The sequence below is a fragment of the Pezoporus flaviventris genome, unplaced genomic scaffold (genome assembly GCF_033815535.1).
Source record: "Pezoporus flaviventris isolate CSIRO_AGI_PZ_B2104156 unplaced genomic scaffold, CSIRO_AGI_Pfla_v1 ptg000037l, whole genome shotgun sequence".
In the NCBI taxonomy this organism is placed as follows: Eukaryota; Metazoa; Chordata; class Aves; order Psittaciformes; family Psittacidae; genus Pezoporus; species Pezoporus flaviventris.
In genome coordinates this window covers 8,543,423-8,563,953 of record NW_026892585.1, presented here as the reverse complement: position 1 = coordinate 8,563,953, position 20,531 = coordinate 8,543,423, and the positions used below count along the sequence as shown (strand labels likewise).

The window sequence follows — 20,531 nt, the reverse complement described above, 5'->3', positions numbered from 1 at the left end:
CTCTTCTTCCTTGTCTATGTTTCCCAAAGAGCTGTTATGTCCCTATCAGATCTCCAGCCATCTGAGCTACCCCACCACTTCCCAACTATTCCAATGATTTCACAGTTCTGTGTCCATACATGGAGACCTAGCTCCTCCTGTTTCTTTCCTAGGCTGCATGCATTTTGCATACAGGCACATGAGACAGGTTCTCTTTTGACTAGTTTTATCTTTCCTGAGTGCTCTCTCACTCCATACTTCTGTCCCTTGAACCTATCACCCCCCTAAGAACCACTCCCTGACTTAACTATAAGCTGTCATCACCATCCTCCAATCTCACCTAGTTTAAAACCCTTCTTGAAAGGCTGGCCAGACTGTCGGGAAAGATGTTTTGTCAAACAGATCATGTCTCTCACTAGCAATTCTCATTCCTCAGAGGAACCCACAGTGCTAAGAGCCAAAGCATTTCTTGTGACAACAGCTACGCAGCCCGCCATTAACTCACAGGTTGTGTCTGCATCTACCTTAGCACTTCCCTCTCATCTGCAGGATTGAGGAAAACACTACCTATGCTTGCACGTAGGCTCACCTTTGCCTAAAGAGCTCTGCAGACTGTCTCGATTTACTTCAGATTTCCCTTGGCAGCGTCACTGCTGTCCATCTAGATGAGCAGCAAGAGGTAACAGTCCAAGTGCCAGACAAGCCTCAGCAGCCTCTCCACACCATCCTGGATCCAGGTCTTGCCAAGCCATACAACTTGTGTGAAAGCATGTCTGGTCAGCAGATGAGCACCTTTATCTCCTGAAGTAGAACATCTCCAGTCACTGTTACCTGCTGCATCCACCTGCTGCTAACGCTCAGATAGTTCTTCCAGAAGGAGCTTGTTCCCTGTCATTGGCTACTAGGGCATTGTACCAATCCTGTAAATTTAGATCTGAGTATGGAGAAGGAGCCTTTCTTCTGCTGCGAAGTCACAAACTTCCAGACTTTTCTTGCTTTTAACAGGAACGCATTCATCCCAAGTATCTTGATTATAGGACTAGGAGCAGGAAGCCTGCTCCCATGAGGGTCACTGGGCCCAACTGGCAAGTACTTTTAACTGCAGCTGACATAAGAGACACATTATAGTCTTTAAAGATGCTGCAAAACTCAATCCCTCATCACTGTCTCCTCTTGGGATGTTCTCCCACAGCAGACAAAGTGCTGAAGGCACATAACCAGCTTTTGCTAACATGAAGAAATTTCAGATTGCGAAGTAAATCACTTCCAATGGCAAAGCTGAATAGTTCTAGCTAAATTTTGTTTATCAGGGTAGTACAGCATTTTCCCTAGAACCTCAGATACTACTAAATATTATCATTCTTCTGCACTGATCCTTTTCTAACAGTAAGTGTATATGTAGAAAATCCATACGGTTGACACCACTGCCCTGGCAGACACAGAATTAACAGTGATCCTGTAAGGGATTGGAAAAGCCTGAGGGATTTCATAAAGGGATGGAGTTTAAGAGGCAACATTTTTTAAATATAACTGAGGCCAGGATACGGATGCTTACCTTCTGCAACTTTAACTAACGCCAGTACTCAGATCTGAGCAGAAAGCACCATTTTAAAGTTTTCCTCTAAAGGAATCTATAAACCCTTCAGGCTTGGTCAACCATTAAGTATTCAGCATTCTGATTTTGGGGTGGTTTGTATTAGATAAGAATTTCTCACCTCCTATCACTTCTATTTTTTGCTGTCACTTACATTCAGTCTAGGAAAGATAATATTAATTTTCCCTGCTACATTTTTAATTGTATGAAGTAACATACTTCGCATTAGTTTTCTTTCCAGAGGAGGCTCTGTCACATATTACAGACTTCTGATACCTGTTAGCTTTCCTACAGAACTTTCTGTAATACCAGGGAGGGAGTGAAAAAATCCTGTACCCCCAAACTATCACTGAAATCCATTTAACACTCAAAGAGAAAGTACTTACTACAAACCTTCGGTGAAATGCATTTCAAGCATGACTTCAGTGAGACAGTATCCCTTAGTGGGTAGCACAGAACCCTAGGACTTGTGGGCTAACATAATAAAGCTGAAGAAAGAACTCTAAGTCCGCACTAATTTAAGGGTGATGTATAGGCATGCTGCAGTAGACATCATCCCCATAGTTTCTAGCACTAATCAAATGAGACCACTTCATTTGGTGGTACTACGAAATCAAGAGGAAATACTGCAAGATCCAAGAAGAACTGATGTAGCCAGAATGACAAAAGAGCATTGATGAATTAGTGCTTCATAGCATAGAACTGTACCTGCTGGGAGGAGTGGAATCCTGGGGAAAATCTTCAGGGCAACAGTGGCTGCTGAAATTAAAACATGAGTGTTTTTTACAAAACTCAAATAAAAAAATAAGATATCATAATGTACTGAGAAAAGACAATTGATGGGATCCAAGAAAAATCCAGAGGGAAAAAGAAAAAAGGGAAGAGGAAACAAGATTAGAAAGAGAAGACAAGATCTTGCTGTATGGTGATTAAACTAGTAAGAGGAATGAGTTCTGATCAGGCAATTCACAGGAAGTGTTCATATATTATCCCTCTAAGCGTCTTTAGTCCTTTATGACGGTGGTGAGGCACTGGCACAGGTTGCCCAAAGAAGTGGTGAATGGTCCATCCCTGGCAGTGCTCAAGGCCAGGCTGGACAGGGTCTTAGGCAACATAGTCTACTGTGAGGTGTCCCTGCCCATGGCAGGGTGTTGGAGCTAGATGAACTTCAAGGTCCTTTCCAACCATAACTATTCTGTGATTCTATGTCTAATGGCTAACCTTGAAACTTCAAAACATTGTATTACTCTCTCTAGGTACCAGGTAGTACACAAATTATTTTAAACCACAGCAATATTCATAAAAATACTACAAAACCAGTCCGTAAAGTACCAGTCTATGAGACCTTCATAAAGACAAGCATATGAATAATTTTTAAAGTAGAAAAATATGGCACCTTACAGCAAGCTTATTAAATTATGTACCAAGTATTTCATCCTGACCAGATTTGGAACCCATATTAGCAGTCTTTTCAAATGCCTTTGTTTTAAAGCCATTCACAAAACAGTTGGGAATTCCTCTGCTTGCTACAAAGTCCCCATATAGGATCCAAGTCCTACCTGGAAAAACCCCCAAAACTAGAATGAACACACCCAGGCACACACACTCCAGTTTTGCCCTGTTTAGTTGCAGAAGAAAGAGCTAATGAATGCACACTATATTCAGTGTTGTGGTCTTCCTCAGCTCACCACTACCACCAAGGCAGAAGTTTTACCAGCTTCCTACTGTTCTCAGTTTAAACATCAGCTCATACCGATAAGCAAATGTCAAGGACAAATGTTACATGTTTTGCTGATCATTTAATGTGAAACAGGCAACTTGTGCAGCAGAAGAGTTGTTTTACAGTACAGAAAATTATTAATAACATATTGCACATACAACCATCAAGTATCAGAAAGAAGCTGCAGAAAGAAGCTTGTTAAGGGTGGGGATGAAAAGAAGGATTAAAGCTTCAAAGGAAACACAAATAATTGATAGGTTTGGGGGAAAAAACAGCTCTAAGAAGATTATCTTTGTAACAGAAAACTACTTGTGGTTTCCAAGAAGCAGAAAAATAGATATTACCATATTAACAAGATAATATTACAACAGCTAAGGGCAACAACAGAGAGTAGGAACCTCATTGGAAGAGCTTTATTTAGGGTCAAGATTCCCCTAGATGATATGCCATCAGCTGCTGTAGTAACTAAGTAAAAATCTGGACAAAGACTGAAAAATTCTGAGAGCAGAACCATTGAAACTTACCAAACAGCTACTGGTTCAGAATCACACTGGATGACTCCAGAATACACAAATACATGAGTAATCCAATTAGACGCCCTACATTATCTTCTCTTGCAGACAATCATTAACATGTGCATTGAAAAACAGCTGTGTGATTAACATATCCTGCTATAGACTATTACTTGTTTCTTAAGAATTATGAGCAGACGAAAATCTCATTTAGTAAAGACTATTCTTTTTCACTTGGCAATGACGGTTTGGTGTTTTCTTTTCCTCTGAAAGGTAAGTTGTTTTGATTTTTTTTTAAAGCGGTTTACCTGCAAGCTAACTAATTGACTTCTGAATTTATTGTACCCTGTTTGTCTTAGCAAAGCTGTAGGATGAGACCTATAAAAAGGTATTTTGCTTTATCTTCATTATAAAAAAGTAATCTGTAACTATCAGATGTGATCCTCTGCAAAGGAGTTCATGAACAATCCACATAATTCCAAATATTTTATAAAGATGATGCAGGCTGCACTTTTAGCTGATACTAAATGAACTGCTCAAAAGGATATAAGTGTCTCAAAAGCTAAATATTATTTCTAATATACCATATAATCTTTGGGTATTTCATACTTCACATTTGCTAATGCTGGAATAGAAGCAATGTATAAAGAACTTACTTGTTAAGAGAAAAAAAACATTAACATTTTCCTTTTGTAATAGTGAGAAGCAAGATAACCAGTAAATCTTCCCCAGACCAAGATATGATTAACAAAAATTCATTAAATTTGGATTACTGATATCCAGTAAAAAAAATCTTGTGGTAAACATGAAGCAACATTACTTTATAGCCACAGACCACTGGGAAACAAACCTGAGTCACTTGGACCTGAAGCTTCTTGAAGGTCACATTTAGAGTCCAGCACAACAACACATGATGAAAATGATCATTAGCCCAGCTGGATTTTCCCAGGAAAGAAGAAAAACACAGGCTGTAATTCTTAACAGTCTGATTTTATGAACAGAAGCTGAGCTGTAACCAAATCCTCAAGGTTTCTTACCAAAGAAGGAAACTAAAGCAGCTGAACTACCAACATAGCAACTTACTTTCTGAGAAGCTATTTAAATGTACTACTGAAGCCCCTTTTTGTAAGGGTTCTTATGAAGTAGTCAGGCTCCCAGAGAGGGGTGTGAATAAGTTCTTTCCACCACTCATATTTTTGACATGAGCAGTGTTCTGTCCAGCTGAAAAAGTCACCAAAAGATATATTTATCAAAGAATGAGAAGTTGTATATTTGTAAATTCCATAGACAATCATTCAAGTGACCTACAAAGAGGTCAAGGCACAGAGAGACTCACTTACTTTGACAACTAGATTAAGTTCCAACAGTGCTCTTTGAGAGCAGATACCGAACAGGAACGACAGCCTTTTAGGACAATCAGTATTTTAAGTACTAACTGTATGTTCATATATTTTGTTGAAATATTAAATACATGGTTAAACACCTTCCTTAGCAACTTGGACGTTTCTGCACATGAATCTACCCACAAAATATATTAATAATATAGGAAAAGGAGACGTTAAAGATTATCCTCAAATTTCTAAATTGCAGAGTTATCTCATACAAGAGGCACACTCACTAAGGATTTTCTCCACTGAGTACCGGTGCAAGCCATATCTGCTTCTTACACATACGAGGTGGTACAGAACTGATTCGATAACTCATTCTCAAAGCCTCTGCAAAATTCAAGGAACTGGCTGCCAGAAGAAAACTCTGAAATTGCAGGGTTGGATTTGATCTTAAAAGTCTTTTTCAACCTAACTGATTCTATGGAACTCCCTATGATAGTATGAAATACTCATTAAATTTTACAGCCATGGACACAAAGCAAACCAAGTAAAATTGGCATAAGAGAACCGCAGCAACAGTAGAGCTTCCAGTCTTGTCCTTCCCTTTTTTATACCTGTTGCAGTGCCCCCACCTAGGAGCAGATCTCCATGCCTAGTCACTTTGTCTACATCTGTAATACAGTCCAGGTCATACTCTCCGGACCTCAAGCCAACCAGCACAGCAGTGCTCACATACATATGGATGTTCTCTCTTGCCCCCTGGACAAACCCTTCAAACTTCAGTAAGGGTTTGAAGTAAGGAGACCCTTCAAATTCCTGGCAAGCACTTACTGGCCTGTGCCCAGGCACTGTCTGTGAGAATGATAGCTGGCTCCCAATAAAACTGTTCTTTCGACCACACAAACTAATGAGCTGCACAGCCTACTGCATGGCAATATTTATGTTAATTAAGGGCCTTATTAATACTGTTACTATTACCTATGCGAGCCTGTGTTTCACCTCAGTGCAGAGCTAAGGATGTAATGGTGTTTTGTACAAAACTAAACGAGCCTCCCAGTACCCATTCAGAAAAGGACCTGAGTTTTATCCAATATACAAACCAGGAGACTGAGATCAAAAGACAATACAATTTACTTCAATGAAATGGTAGTAAAGAGCCAAGAATAAGGGACAGGACTCATTTAGCTGCTGGACTATCTATGATGTTAAATTATTTATTGCTTCTCACAGGGAAGGCAGACATGCACTCACAAGAAAAGCTGTGCGCAGGGAAGAGAGTTATGAAAGTATTCACACACTCTCTCAAAAGAGTTAGCTAACTGCCAAAATATGCTGCTGTAACATATTTTCATGTTTAGGTAGCAATTCTTTTCTACATCCCAGGGCTGGAATCCTGTGTGGGGAAAACTGAACTGCTCAGTACATGTAAAAGACAGGCCTCATTAAGTCTTGGACATCTTCTCATTTCTTGGTCATAAATCCTATTACCTTGTATTACAAACTGCCATAAAACTCACAGATAAAAGATAATTTATGCTCAGTGTACAGAAGCTAATGTTTCTGTACTCCTGAGAAGCACACAACCAGAAAATGAGAAAGTATGTATGTGAAACCTTAAGCCATTCATATTGAACATGACTAGAATGATAAACATGACTCTAAGGGCCTAATGCTCTTCAGCCAGGGTATATTCTAATGGTAATTGATATTACCAAAATTCCAAGCATAAAATGTACAGACTGTTGCATAAAATATCTTGCATATAAGGACTGATTACTCTTTATTTAGAATTCACGCTTTCTTCCCTCCCCCACTACAGAAAGAAGTATGATGGCTATTCAGAACAGAGAGACTTTTTTTTTTTTCTTCTTTTTTTCCTTTTTTTCTTTTAATTCCAATCATCACATTAGAAAATGCTTCAGGCCAAGCATCACCTCCTGGAATTCTTACACAGTCTCCCTATTTCTGACTCTTGCTTTCGGACTTGGCACTGATTTTAACTGGGGTGGTGATCTGCTAAAGGAAATATTTTGCTGTAATGAAGACTGAGCAAAAGATGCATTTCATTTAGGTTGGTTGTCGTTAGTTTCCTTTCCCATCCAGATGACAGAAAATCTTTCACTGTCAACTTAAAACTTCCGTAGTTACAAACTATGCTCTCATTGCTTACACCCTTTGTAATGGATGGAAACCTAGCTGAGAGTTGATTACCTCTCATGACTGAGAGGCATAACAAAGTATGGTTTTTGTCACAGTGTATTCAGCATAGTATACATATTTATATTCATCGTGACTGTATGTCGGAAACAGACAGGAAAACAGAGGTGTGCAGTTGTTCTGTGACACTTGGCTTCACTGGGGCCCTGGACAATGCTCTCAGGGTGGACAATGGTGAGATCATGAGAAACTGCACAGCCCCATGAGTAAACAATCAGAGATCTGGCATAAAGCCGGTTGTGTTTCTAAGGGTATAAAAGCAGGACCCTCTTGCGGCCATGAGAAAAGCCTTACCTACAGGTGGATGCACCACATAGGGACTTTCCCAGTTACCTAAGACTCCTGGCACTGGATGCAACGGGGCTTCCCAGCTGCAAGTGTGGGCCTGGATGATGCTTCAGTGGTAATCAGTGATGTATTTCTTCTTAATCTCTGTTCTCTCTACACAGTAATGATTTAACGCATTCGTAACTTTCTTTGGTACTTCACTTACATACCTCTATCTCTGATTTGCTTTATTGTACTTATTCACTATATATAGGAGATGTTTACTTCATGCACATTAGTGTGCTTGCTTTAGTGTGCTTATTGGCTTTAGTGTGCTCATATAATAAACTGCGCATGTTACACAGCTAGTGTGTGGTCACTTTGTGGTGCACCCCGCCTGTCAGCAAAACACCCTTCCACAGGAGCAACCTGTTTCACACCTACTTTCTTTTTTTTAATACTTGTTAAGTAATTTGACCAATATTGGAATTCATTTATCTAAATTTAGATACCTACAATGTATTTCTATCGCAATCCCAGCCAAACACCCAGTCTCTCCACAGACACAAGTATTTAAGGGGTGTAATAATTCCCACCTTTTTTCTCTTCATCTCTCAGCATAGTTCATCCTTATAGGTCAGAAATGAATATAGAAATTTACTTCCTTCTAGTTTTCTTCACTTTCCATGCCAAAACATATTTCCCAATATCTTTCAAAAACTTGCACTGTCTGTGTCTATTTTCCAAGAAATGCCTTAGTACTCAACATGCCTTTCATTCAGTACTTGGATAACTGTAGTGACTGATGAAAAAAGGACTTGCTTTACCTGGTCCTCCTTGGTTGGTAGGCTGCAATGGATCCGAAATCAGGCACTGTCCTTACTGTCTTCCTCTATCATCCCAAATACTTTCAGCAAGTCTACAAGCCTGTTTCCTACAACAGTGTGGACCCTTTACAAGTGTGTTAAAACCGGATCTATTTCTTCTGCTGCATCCCTCTATATCAACATTGTAGTAATGTAAAATAGCTCTCTTTCAAAGCAACTGCTTATTAGATTTTCTGGTGTACTTAGAAACCCACTCAAACTGTCCCCATCTTAGTTTCTGCATTAGTACCAAAAACTTTAGCAGCTTGAGTTGCTATTCTCCTTTGTATCCTTCCTAGGGCTTTCATGGGATTAGCAGTTTATCTGCTCTGTGCAAATATTTTAGCCTCTGCCTAGGCACACATCATAGAGAACCAATAATACTCTTTCACTATAGAAAATGGAGGGCTAATGTTATTTTGAAGCAAAACTATGGTTATATTTTGCTCATATATTTTATGCAAAGAATAAAAAAATGATCGAATTCTTCTTTCCCCAAGTGAGAAAAGTTTCAGATCTACATTTTAGAGTAAAAGAAACATGCTCTTAACTTCATCATTTGTATTAGCATTTGAATCTCAAAACCTTGCTTCATTGGTTGCACAGTTTCCAGACTTGCATTTCAAAAAGTCAGTGGGTCTCTCACCGTGTTCAGCTCCCTCCTACCTTGATTTTAGATTACAAAGGGGAGAGAGGAAAAAGAGAGAATATTTTGTTCGTAGCTGTTTGTAAGAGAAAAACACCACACTGATGTCCACATAAAGAGTACTTTCAAGCTTAGGATCCTCAATTCTTTCTGTGTATGAAATACTCACTTGATTTTTACCTAAACTATGCAGGAACAATGTTATTATCTGGAGGTATCATGACAGTTGACTGAAGATGCTGACAGTGACAAGTTTAAACCAACAACAAAAAGCAATTTTGTGTCAAAGTTGGCATTAAGATTGTTGAAACAGTCTGCCCCCTTTATCTTCCCCTTATTTCCGTACACTAGAAAGAGCCTGAGGCTACAGAAGTTGGTTACTGGCAATGCAGAACACCAGCCAGGAACAGCAGGGAAAATTAATACTCTGGGGAACATTCCCCATCAACAATAAAGTATTAAATGCTTCTCATACAGCATTATTAAAACCAGAACATAAAGAAGTTTCCAGCAAGCCCAAACAATTAGCAACCTCCCATTCCTATTTCAATGCACAAATCATATCTTTTTTTTTTCCAAGTCACAAAGGATTGCATTATTCATTCAAGACTCTTCTGAAAGCAACTTTAGGCATGGCATTATAAAGCCTCTTATGGAAAAGATGAATGAAAAGAGTTAAGTCTTTCCAATTCAAGTGAATTGTAAGCTAAATTGGCGGATCACCATCTTGTTTTATTTTTTCAGTATCTTCTTAAAAACATTCTAAAATTATTTTACAGTCATCAGTGGAGTTCTGCACCCACAAATCAATCACAAGGGAGTTACTCTTCACTTTCAGATTTTAATCACAGTTATCCTTAAGTCTTCTTTCTCCCTCACTCTGCTGCCTCTATCCATTTTGTGCAAGTAATGATCAGAGCCACTCCTCGTCTTGCTGCTAAATGAGCTCCTGTATCTACCATCTTTCCTGCAGATGCAGTGCTTCAAAGCTGTTAATACACCATCTGCCCCCTTGGATTAATATCTATAATCTCACAGAACCTTATTAATGCTTTTCTCAAATTACAATGAGGTGTGGTGCAGGGTCTTGTCAAATTTATCAGTGAATATTATTTGTTTTAATGAAATAACCTTTCCAAGATAAAATGAGAAAGTTAGTTAAGCTTCCAGAAACCCTGATATCAGGAAAAGATGCTTACAAATAAGCAAATGAATCACTGTTAGAAAAGACTCTTTGATGCTTAGATTTGCCTCTAAATTAAATCTTAAAAGGAGAAGCCCAGCAAGATCTTTTGCGTGTGTTGTTTTATGAATCAATAAATGGAATAACAGACCTGAAAACCCACAAAAATAACACATCTTAAATGAATTCCCTTGTTGATGCTAGCTGGATTACCATCACAATGAACTGTACCACTCGGACCACATAAGATCTCTGCCTAAGTTTGTCAGGAATTCCCTCGTATCTTCCTCTTATATCTTTCTTTTGTTACTCTTACTTCAGACATCCCTACTGCTACTCAACATTGCTACTCAACATGCAAAAGTACTGTGTGCTAAATTTAAACTTACTGGAATCTAATTTAAAAGTTTTGGGTTTTGTTTTTCATTTATAATCAAAATCCTGTATTTACCCAAACTGAGGTTTCATACTTTCTGGATTTCTTGTTCCTCCCGTTTTAAACAAATCTCTCTTGAACAAATTAAACACAATGCTTTTCAAGGCAAGAATGCAGAGCCCATCATTTGCTGTCCACTTCCCTGCAATATTTTCTGTATTTATGCTCTGACCCTAGAGAATACAATTAAGTAAATGAGCATTTAATGGTGTAAGACCTACAGGGTTAGCATAGGTGGAGGGTCAGTTTTATTATGAAGTAGCTTTTCATAACACTTACCGGTTGAAGCAGGTAAATCAGTGAGCACTCCTGGATAACTACCACTGGCAAAGGCGTGATTTTTGTTGCATGAAAAAGCGTTTCCACTGATGCCATTATTTGGTCAAAGCGTCCTCCAAGTCCACCCAAAGTCACAATCACATCGATCTAAAAGATAAAACAAGAACATTCACTGACAAAACTTTCAGGAGTGATCTCTAAACCCTGAAAATCAACAATAAAATCACTTTGGGGAAAAGAGTAAGAAAAAAATAACTACTGGCTTTACAAAAGCAGATGTCAAATACAGTTATTTACTCCCATTACTGATAAATACCATTATGTGAGTTCTGAGGCTGAGTATTAAAGCTCGGTAAATTCATGGCCAACATGTGGTGCTTTTATAAAGTACATAACTGTTCTCTCTAAAATAGAAGCCAGTCTTTGCATGCACTTAACTGTCTGCCCTGATTATGTAGAGCCTATGATACATTACTCCACACCTAAGCTCTCAAATACCTGTGGTGTATCTGAGCCTTAGTATCCCCAGATCTTAACATCACTTCTGTATTGTCACTGCTTACAAAGCGAACAAAGGAAATTTCAGATCAGGGCCATTATATGCCGTTCTCCTCACAGCATTTTAATGTGCAAGCACTTCCACTCACAGGCTGGCTCTACTCAAGACTAAAAGTACTACTGAAGTAGGAGGTTCCACTCCAAGCAACTGGAACATCATCTCTACCTGACTACTTGCACTAGGCCAAGGGGTAGGACTGCTGCTGCTTCATTTCCCTTATCAAGACTCTGCACACTTTATTTCCTATAAGCAGAAAGGGAGTATTTAAAAGCCTTGATTAAGAGTTTTTGGGTCCTCAGATAAAAGGTCACTGAGGGCAAAGTATTATTATTATTACTACTTCCATAATGTGAATCAGTTATGTTCAGTAATTGTGTTTTAAAAAGCTACCACTGACTAAGCCATATCTAGAGCCCTAACACATTGCAGCTCTAAAGTCTTTAGAAGCTGCCTTGACAATGGCCATCTGGTGAAGTTTCCAACTTTATGGGGCTTAAGTCTATGGCTACTGTGATTACATGAAGTTTTACTCAACCCAGGAGCCACATAATGGTGCTCTGTGTATCTGCAATGATAAATTAATAGCATCAGCTTCTATTTTTATTACCAGGGCTAGAGCTTTATGATTCTGTTGAATATTGGTTTGCATGAAAATTAACCTCTCTTCCTTTTTGTGAAGAATTACACCATCTTTCTCAGTACCACCAGGAAAATACTTGAGAAGCCAGAACGGATCAACATAACACATTGTATTAGCAGCAAACACTAAAACAAAAAAAACCCTGTTCTTGTACTGCAAACAGCATGTATTTTCTGTGCAGCTTACAGATGACACAGACCTAACATGCAACCAACAGAATACAAATGGTAGGAATACATATCCTTAAACAGAAGACAAAACAGCAAAAGCAAAAAAGCATGTGTTCCCAGTTAAACCATAATACATTATCTGTTTTATTGATTCCAATGTAGAAACAAACTGCTTTTGTTTGACTGGTGATGATGGTGATTTAAAAGGATGAATAAATTCTTGAAAATACTATTAAAAAGTCCCACCAACACCAGTTCCCTACCAGACAATCAGCAGTAAAAATGCCCCCAACCCCAACAGAGGCCATGGGGAAAATCTGCTACGTTAATGTGGAACCACAGTGAAGTTTAAAGTAGCTTTGCAAAGGCTCAGAATCCACATGTATGTTGTTTTTCTTGTGAGCAATGAGACTTAAAGCTTAAATATTAACCTAGCCCAGTCTTCAAAAAGCTGAGCAACTACTGTATAATTTCCTAGTATGCATGTCTCACCACACATGAACTTGTTTGTTTTGGCTTTGACATTTTCTACAGTTTAAAAGGTAAGGATGAAGGAAACACAGAACTCTGCCTGATCTGTAATTAAAATGGTGCAATAACATTCTGAGTGTGTCTTATTTTCCTTATAAAACTGCCAGTATGTCAGAAAAATCCTGTTCTGTTATTCACATGGGTACTTATTGAGAAGTACAGGACCTATCTCAAACAATGAAGTGTTCAGTGACTGCAGTTTTTTCTGATAGATTGCCACAGTACTGCGTGTTGAAGAAAAGTCCTACTCCTTATTCAACAGCAACAGGGAAGTGAGTTGTTTTCCAAAAGTAAGAAAATAAAATCAACCTAGCACAGAGTAGATCTATTGAAAAGGTATTCATAGAGCAGAGGTTTGGGGTTGTGGTGTGTTGGAAGAAAACTAATAAAAGTATCTGAGGAGGGAATGTAGTATTATTTAGGGTTTGCATGGATTGTGAAAATGGAAAACATGACATGTCAGGTTCACAAACAAACCCAGCTGGAGTACAAGAGAAGCAGGCAGAGAGGAAAGCTAAAATTCGGCACATCAGGTTGACAGTCCTGCCCTTCACTCAATAGTCTTGGCAGCAGTGACAGGAATCCCGACATTGTAAGATTTTCAGAGCCCCTGTTTGAAGGTCTAGGTATATACACGTTGTTTACTTAACAAAAAAAAAAAAAACATAGAGAGGCTAAGGCTAACAAAAACCTTGACAACCTTTTCATCTGAAAGCTATCAGCTCCGTTAAAAAACAAACACAACACAAAACCGACAAACTAACAGAAAATCAGTTCCTTCCCTGCAATCACTGCTCCCCTCACTCTGCTATGCGCTTAAGAAAACAGAAGTGCCCTGAAAGCACATACACATCTTTTGGTCATTCCAGAACCTAAGACAGAGCAAATACCAAAGCAAAGGACATGTATATATTCCCACACTACAAAGTGCAAAACCCATTTGTTTTTCTACTATGATTTCCTGTATAACACAAACTACAGAATTATAGTGCTACAGCTAATCAGCCCAGCAGGTAGCATTTGACTAACACACTGTACTTCAATTGAAATGTCTATGCTAACTTAAATGTCCTGTCATCAGTGCCTTTACACAATTTGTTTTCATGCAGTGTCACTCATATCCTGAAAAAAAAGGTTATAAAATCCTAAATAACTACAAAGAATAGCTTGGATCATTGCAAGCACATGTAAAGGGCAACATATTCTCTTAGACTATCTATATATAACTTGACTTAAACATATTGCACAGCATCTTTAATAGCTATCAAGCTTTAATTTAGAAAGAGCTGAAGATTTAAGAGTGGAATTCAATCATCTTTAAATGATACACTTATGCATTACAATCTCCTGAAAGAGTTTTAGGAGTCACTACCGAACAGCAGGGCTGTTTGGAAGGAGAAGGGAAGCATAAAAAAAGACACTGTGATGGCAATTCAGTGATGTATTTTTTCCTTCTCCTCTAATCTATAATTTAGAGAGTGCAGTAACCAAGGGGAGCTGATGAGCATCACATCAGAATGAAGTTGTTTAGGTTCCTGCTTCTGCTCTCACAGAGACTACTGAAATAGACAACTTGCTGTAAAATGTTCGCAGGCTTGCTAAATGCTATCCTTCTCCCAAAACTGGTCCATGTGGCACTCCTTCTTCTGGCATGCATGGCTTAAATACAAAGAAGATTTCCAGTATAGGAATGAGGAAGGTTTATTTAAGGAGAATGGTGAAAGGACACAGGAAGCTGGGAACTGCCTGGGATGAGTGAAAACACTGCAGGATCTAGCATTGTAATGTCAGCAACACGATGACATCTAAGAGCAAAGTCCAAGGCTGGAACTGACAGCAAAGTATGTCCATTCTTTTCAAACCTGGTAAGAAATCCTTTCCCCAGGGTGTGGGTAAGGCTCTGGACAGACAAGTTGAAGGACTTTCTTCCACATCAGCATGGTTTCACCCAGAAAACTTGCAAACAAATATGCCTAAGTGGGTAGGTTAAAGGGAACGCATGTACTGACAACAACTAGCATTACTGGATGAATTGTGAAAAAGACCTTCCCTAAAGCAAAAAGGGAAGGCAACAGTAATCAAGGTGCTGTAAAAGCTCTGGAGCCATGAACAAACCCGCCCTCCCTGTCAGACCATCCGCTGCTAATACCTAAGATAATGCCAATTACAGATCAGATGTTGTATCTGCTTTGACCATAGCTTCCTTTCATCACTTTCTCACTTCACTGGTATCTTTTCACCTTTCACCGCCTTTCTGAATTTCCTACCATTCACAGGCCTATTCCTTTAATTTAAAGTTTTAGGGAAATACGATATAGAAAATACAATTACTGTAGTAACATGCACTGAAGTGTATTAGATGCTGAGACACATATATATTGAAGTATATGCTGAAAAACAATTAAGCAGTAGTGTGAATGCTATAATTATTACTGCTTTATCACTTTGACACTTCATAAATTTTGACTAGTTTACAAGAAAAGCATTTTTTCCTTCAGAAGGCAATTTCATCCACTCAAGATGTGGTTTGAAAATCTGGACATATCCTTTCTGGTCTCTGCCTTAGCTTCACTACTGAACACTTTAAAATACAGCAAGCACTTTCCTTGATAACAAATGAGCCAGATCAGATTTCAGCTCACTCTCTCATAGTTGTATTAAGAGCTCTTGTGCTGGCCAGGTCACAGTCATTTTTTTGTATCATCCACAAAATAGCAGTGTAAATTTAATGAACTATTAAAATCCCACAACCCAACAATAAATATATAGCACGATATTGTCCATTTTAGTTGATTATACTGGTCTGCTAGCTCAGGGTTTTATGTAAAAGGTATGGCATTCACTTCCTACAGGAAGGATATGCCCAGCCACACAGCAGCATCTGAACTTTGCTCAGGTAGAACCCTCTTTAGCCAGAATTCACTCATGGCTTCAGTCTTCTATCTCTTCACAGGAACAAGAGCTCTCAGCTAAAGGCTGCCATTCTATCCATGCACCTGAGCTGATAACCTTCAATCAGCTTCCTTGTCACTTCACTGATTCCACTAATCTTTACATTGTACCAGCTCTACAAAATCCACGTGAACTGCTCAACCCCAAGCAATCTGGATTTGACTGACTGGTCTTGTGCTGAATATTCCTAGATGGCCTTCATCAAACAGGACTCCGTGGGCTTCAGAGTAGGGACAGCAATAACTCCCACTCTACTACAGCCAATCAGCTGGAGCACAGCTCTACAACTGATGCTGCATCTGAGATCAGGGTAATTAGAATTCCCTATTGACTCAAATTTTCTGGGTAAAGGGCTTGTCCCTACTCCAGACTGCTACCATGCTGTTGTGAGTAGGCAGAAGTGCACTAAAACAAGTCTCAAGAGCAATCTGTCCACTGAGGCTTTGGAGAAAAATACGTGCTGGTTTTGACCCAAACACATATATTTTGCACATGAACAAGGATTCCAGAGCAATCAATCGTGTCTTCTGAAAAATCATAAAATTTTTATGTCTTTTAAAACAATTTGAAAAGACACTGACAAGCATCAGGCTAACCTCTGTTCCCACAGCTGAACCACTGTAATCCACAGTATGTACTGCAGTATCACGCCTATGGAAATGTAAAACCGATTACTGTAAACTATCATACCCCTAAGAAAGCAAGCCCAGTATTTCTGTTAGCAGTAATGCAAGAGGCCCTCAAAAGATTATGCTAAAATGGTCTAGAGAATCTCTTTCATGGTCTCATATCCACTCACATCTAGTGCCAAAAGCTGTGTTTGGCTCATGCTGTGTTTTTAATTTCTTCACATACTGCCGCCAGCAGTTAAAAAAGGGGGAAAAACTAACTATAAAATCCTATCAATGAACAACTCGAAGGAGGGAAAAAAATGATCCTACATTCTTCAAGAGAATGTGTTCGTTGTGAGCTTTCCATTTCACATTTCACTGAACTCTGTCAGTCTTTACTGGAGTAGCTTCCTTCCCCTCCCTCCATCAGATTTCCATGTTGTCACAAAGTCAGCGGGACAACACAACTACAACCCTACCACATCCCTTCCAGCAGGACCCCAGTCATCCCACACTCCTCAACCACAGCTAACCTGCAGCCTGTGCTAAAGGTTAAATCAGTTCCGCACGCGCAGCAGGTGGTAAGGGCACTGCACAGAGAAGCTTTTGGCTGTGAAGACTCTCCCTAAAAGTCTCTGTTATTCCCCCAAAGGGATACAGATCACGATCCAGATGAGGCAGCCTTACCCGGACCACAGCTCCTGCTGCAGCATGCCAGCAGAGGCGTTCTTGTACAAGAAACTCTCCATACCTGATGGATCAGTTTTGCCTGCTAGCCCGCAGTGAGGATACATATCCCACGACATGTATCAATGAGACCCTGCATGTCTGCATGGCTCCATGAGCCCTGACAACTCCTCTTTGATTTCCTATACAGTCCTGTGGTGGGTTCACCTCAGCTGGCAGCCAGGCACCCACCCCAGCTCTTCCTTCCCTTTCCTCAACAGGACAGTGGAAGAAGAAAGATGAAAAAGCTCATGGGTCACAACAAGGCCAGGAAGATTGTCAGTTACCAGGTACCATCAAAAGTAAAACAGGTTGAACTTGACAAAATTAATTTATCACCAATTAAAAATCAAGTTCGAGAGGGAAAAATAGAAGACAAAACTAAAGCCATCTTTCAACCACTCCTTTTTTTCCAGGCCCAACGTCATTCCTAGCTCCCGTATCTCGTCCCTCCATAAGCAGCATAAAGGAATGGGGGGCTGTGACCAGTTCGCACCCGCTCCTCTCTGCCTCTCCTTCCTTATCATGTTCTTCCCCTGCTACAATGCGATGTGCTTCCCGCGGGGTACAATCCTTCAGGAGCAAACTGTTCCAACGTGGGTCTCCCACAGGCTGTAGCTCCTGCCACAAGCGTGGTCCTGCGGGGCCTCCTCTCCACAGGCTGCAGCTTCCTTCGAGGCACATCGACCTTTGGCTGCGTACCTGCTCCATTCTCTGGCTCCGCGCAGGCCGCAGCTCCCTCAGGAGCTCTCCACTCGCGACCTCCGGAGGGGAGTCTCCGTGGAACCGCTGCGGGGGGCGGCGGGAGCCCCTCCTGCCGCTCTGCCCTCGGGGCTGGCCGGGCCGCTCCTCGCCCTTCTCCCCTCAGCGCTCCCCGCCGGGCAGCGCCCGCCCCTCCTCAGCCGAGGCCGCGGTGCACAAGGCGCCCGCCCGCGGCCGAGGGGCTGCGCTGTTTCCCGCCGTGGGGCCGCTGGAACCGGCTGGAACCGGACTGGACTCACCTCACCTCACCTCACCTCAGAGAGACCTCGCCCGCCCCCGGCAGCGTTCAGGCACAAAACCCGGTACAAGTCCGTGCTTCAGCCGAACTGAAGGCCCTCACCGATTAACTCACGAGTATTTCCGCTTCTCCAGAGCCTGAGGAGAACGCGAGATGTGCCTATGAACTCACAGCTCCGTTTCCTACCGCACCTGTGTGAGGTTTTGTTCCAGCTCCTGCCCAGAGGCTGGTCTGGGAGCCCTGGAAGGCCTGCAGAGGAGGCCAAACGACCCTGTGGTGTTTCGAGGCAGTGGGGCACATTTTCCATAAATAAGGGTCACTGTATAAAACAGTCACCAGCCGACAGGTGCTTACACCCAGGTGAACACAGAAAGTCAGTTTCAGCCCTGTGAGAGGTGAGATCTTTTCCTGTGGCTTTCTAAACCAGATATGTCTTTTCTTTGAAATTAACCTTCATCCTATTTTTATTACAATTTTGTCAATTCAGCTATCAGATTTTAAGGAAGGAATCACAGGGAAAACATTCTGCACAAAATGGTGTAGTGTGAGGCATCCCTGCCCATGGCAGGGGCTTGGAACTAGATGATCTTAAAGCCCTTTCCAGTGCAAACCATTCTGTGATTCTATGATAATACAGAAAATGGAAAAATCTCCATTTGCATTAAAGGGTGATGCTGGTTGTTTATTTACTTCATCTGGTAAGAATTAATGGCTCAGGCGCTTCCCCTGCATATCTTAACATTTAGCAATGAAGTCTGTATAACAGATGCCACAATTAACAGGGAGCTGCGGGGCATCCTCCTGCTCTGGCAGCAGCACTGCAGAGGACATAATGACAGGAGGCAGTTGTGCCTAACCAGGGCGAGATGTTAGCTCTGCTATTTAAAAAGTTTAAACTTGAGTTCACACAGGTCTGAAGATCTCCCAATAGGTCCCAACAGAACAGTAATATTTTCAGCTGGTCTGAACATTAATCTTCATGACGAACAAGGGGATAATAGCCTGTCCTATTATACTCAAGGGACAGATACAAGATCTGAAACTAAAGACAGAAAATATTTCCAGTGTCTCTCAGGCCCTATTCTGCACATAGCTCCTCTTACGAGTGATTTCACTGAATACCTGGGCAGTACAGAATGAATTTCGGTTTTATTTTTCCATGCAGATTTGCAGAAAGAAGTTTTGAATTTGTTTCTAAGAGGCTGGAGATATTCTCATGTTGAAGGAAGTGGGTTAGGATTTTAGAAGTCCATATTCCTTTTCAGAGTAGGTTCAGTATTTATAGCAGGTAAGCTAAACATAGCCTGAATAATGTCAGACTACACCCATTACAATATCTCTTTTATTTTTCTGCACTGCCCGCTAGACCCTATAAATTTAGCCATGCGCTTAAAAAGAAATGAAGCATGATTTCTTAAACTGGAGGCGCTTGTGAAGCTGTAAACATTTTATGCACACATTTAATCTGCACAAAATACTGAGCTTTAATTGTTCAGTGCTTAGTTATGTAGTTGTTTAAAAGGGAAGCTCAATGGGTTCTTTAGGCAAGCTGAAGAGACCATCCCCCTTGAGTCTCCTCCTTAGCAGTATCAAAAAGTAGCTGATTAAAAAGAGTGTGAGCATCCGAACTGGCGAAGTCTAGCTGACAGTGCAGCTCTGCTATGAAGACCTTTCAGTCCCCACCTCTGCTGAGCTTGTGCTACTGCCTTTTCAACAGTGGGAATACTCTGAAAAGGAAAATTGACATCCAAGATCCCAACCAACTTCCAACAAACAGAAATCAATGCACTGTCCAGAAATCCCACTCTACTTCTGCTTTTTTCTTTAAATTATCTTCATAGACCCAATACAGGCCCCTGTAGGGCACAGAAGGATTACACAGGAAAATTACTCAGTATGTGACGTGCTGTGTTCTTGTAGACATCCCTTTTGCATGAAATTATTCTAACACAAAGATACTCAGTGTGTCTTGATGCCCACAACTCTACTGGAGCAGGTAGACAGCCTGCTTCCCTTTCATGAAATTAGGTTGTTTCTCTTTGGGAACTGACTAGTTCTGAAATCCTATATTAGAAGAAATGTACTTTGCCATACCTGTACAATGGGAAGCCTCAAAATAATTCAACAGTAGGATAGGTGGGTTAGATACTACACTCCTGGAAGGTGCATTTGGACCTTAGAGTTGAAATAGTCATCACTCAAGGATACACCTGTACACCCTATAGGAGGGATTTATTCCTGTTGAAAGTTCTTATGAAATTCTACATTTTTTAAGTGAGAATTTTCAGGAAACGTTTTAGATCCATTTGTTTCTG

At 40.5% G+C, this 20,531-nt stretch overlaps 1 protein-coding gene across 10 annotated transcripts in view; it reads right to left on the bottom strand.

The window, feature by feature from the left end:
• Positions 1-20,531, bottom strand: part of TPK1 (thiamin pyrophosphokinase 1) — a 284,251-nt gene that overhangs the window by 88,945 nt on the left and 174,775 nt on the right. For 8 of the 10 annotated variants that reach the window (XR_009745350.1, XM_061464636.1, XM_061464641.1 and 5 more), the window contains one exon: positions 11,028-11,174. The exons of the other annotated variants lie outside the window; for them this stretch is intronic. Coding sequence is in view for 7 of the 8 variants with exons in the window: in XM_061464636.1 (XP_061320620.1) it covers positions 11,028-11,174 (147 nt within the window). In the remaining variant the exon portion in view is untranslated. The remainder of the gene's footprint in view (positions 1-11,027; positions 11,175-20,531) is intronic. 10 annotated transcript variants of the gene reach the window in all.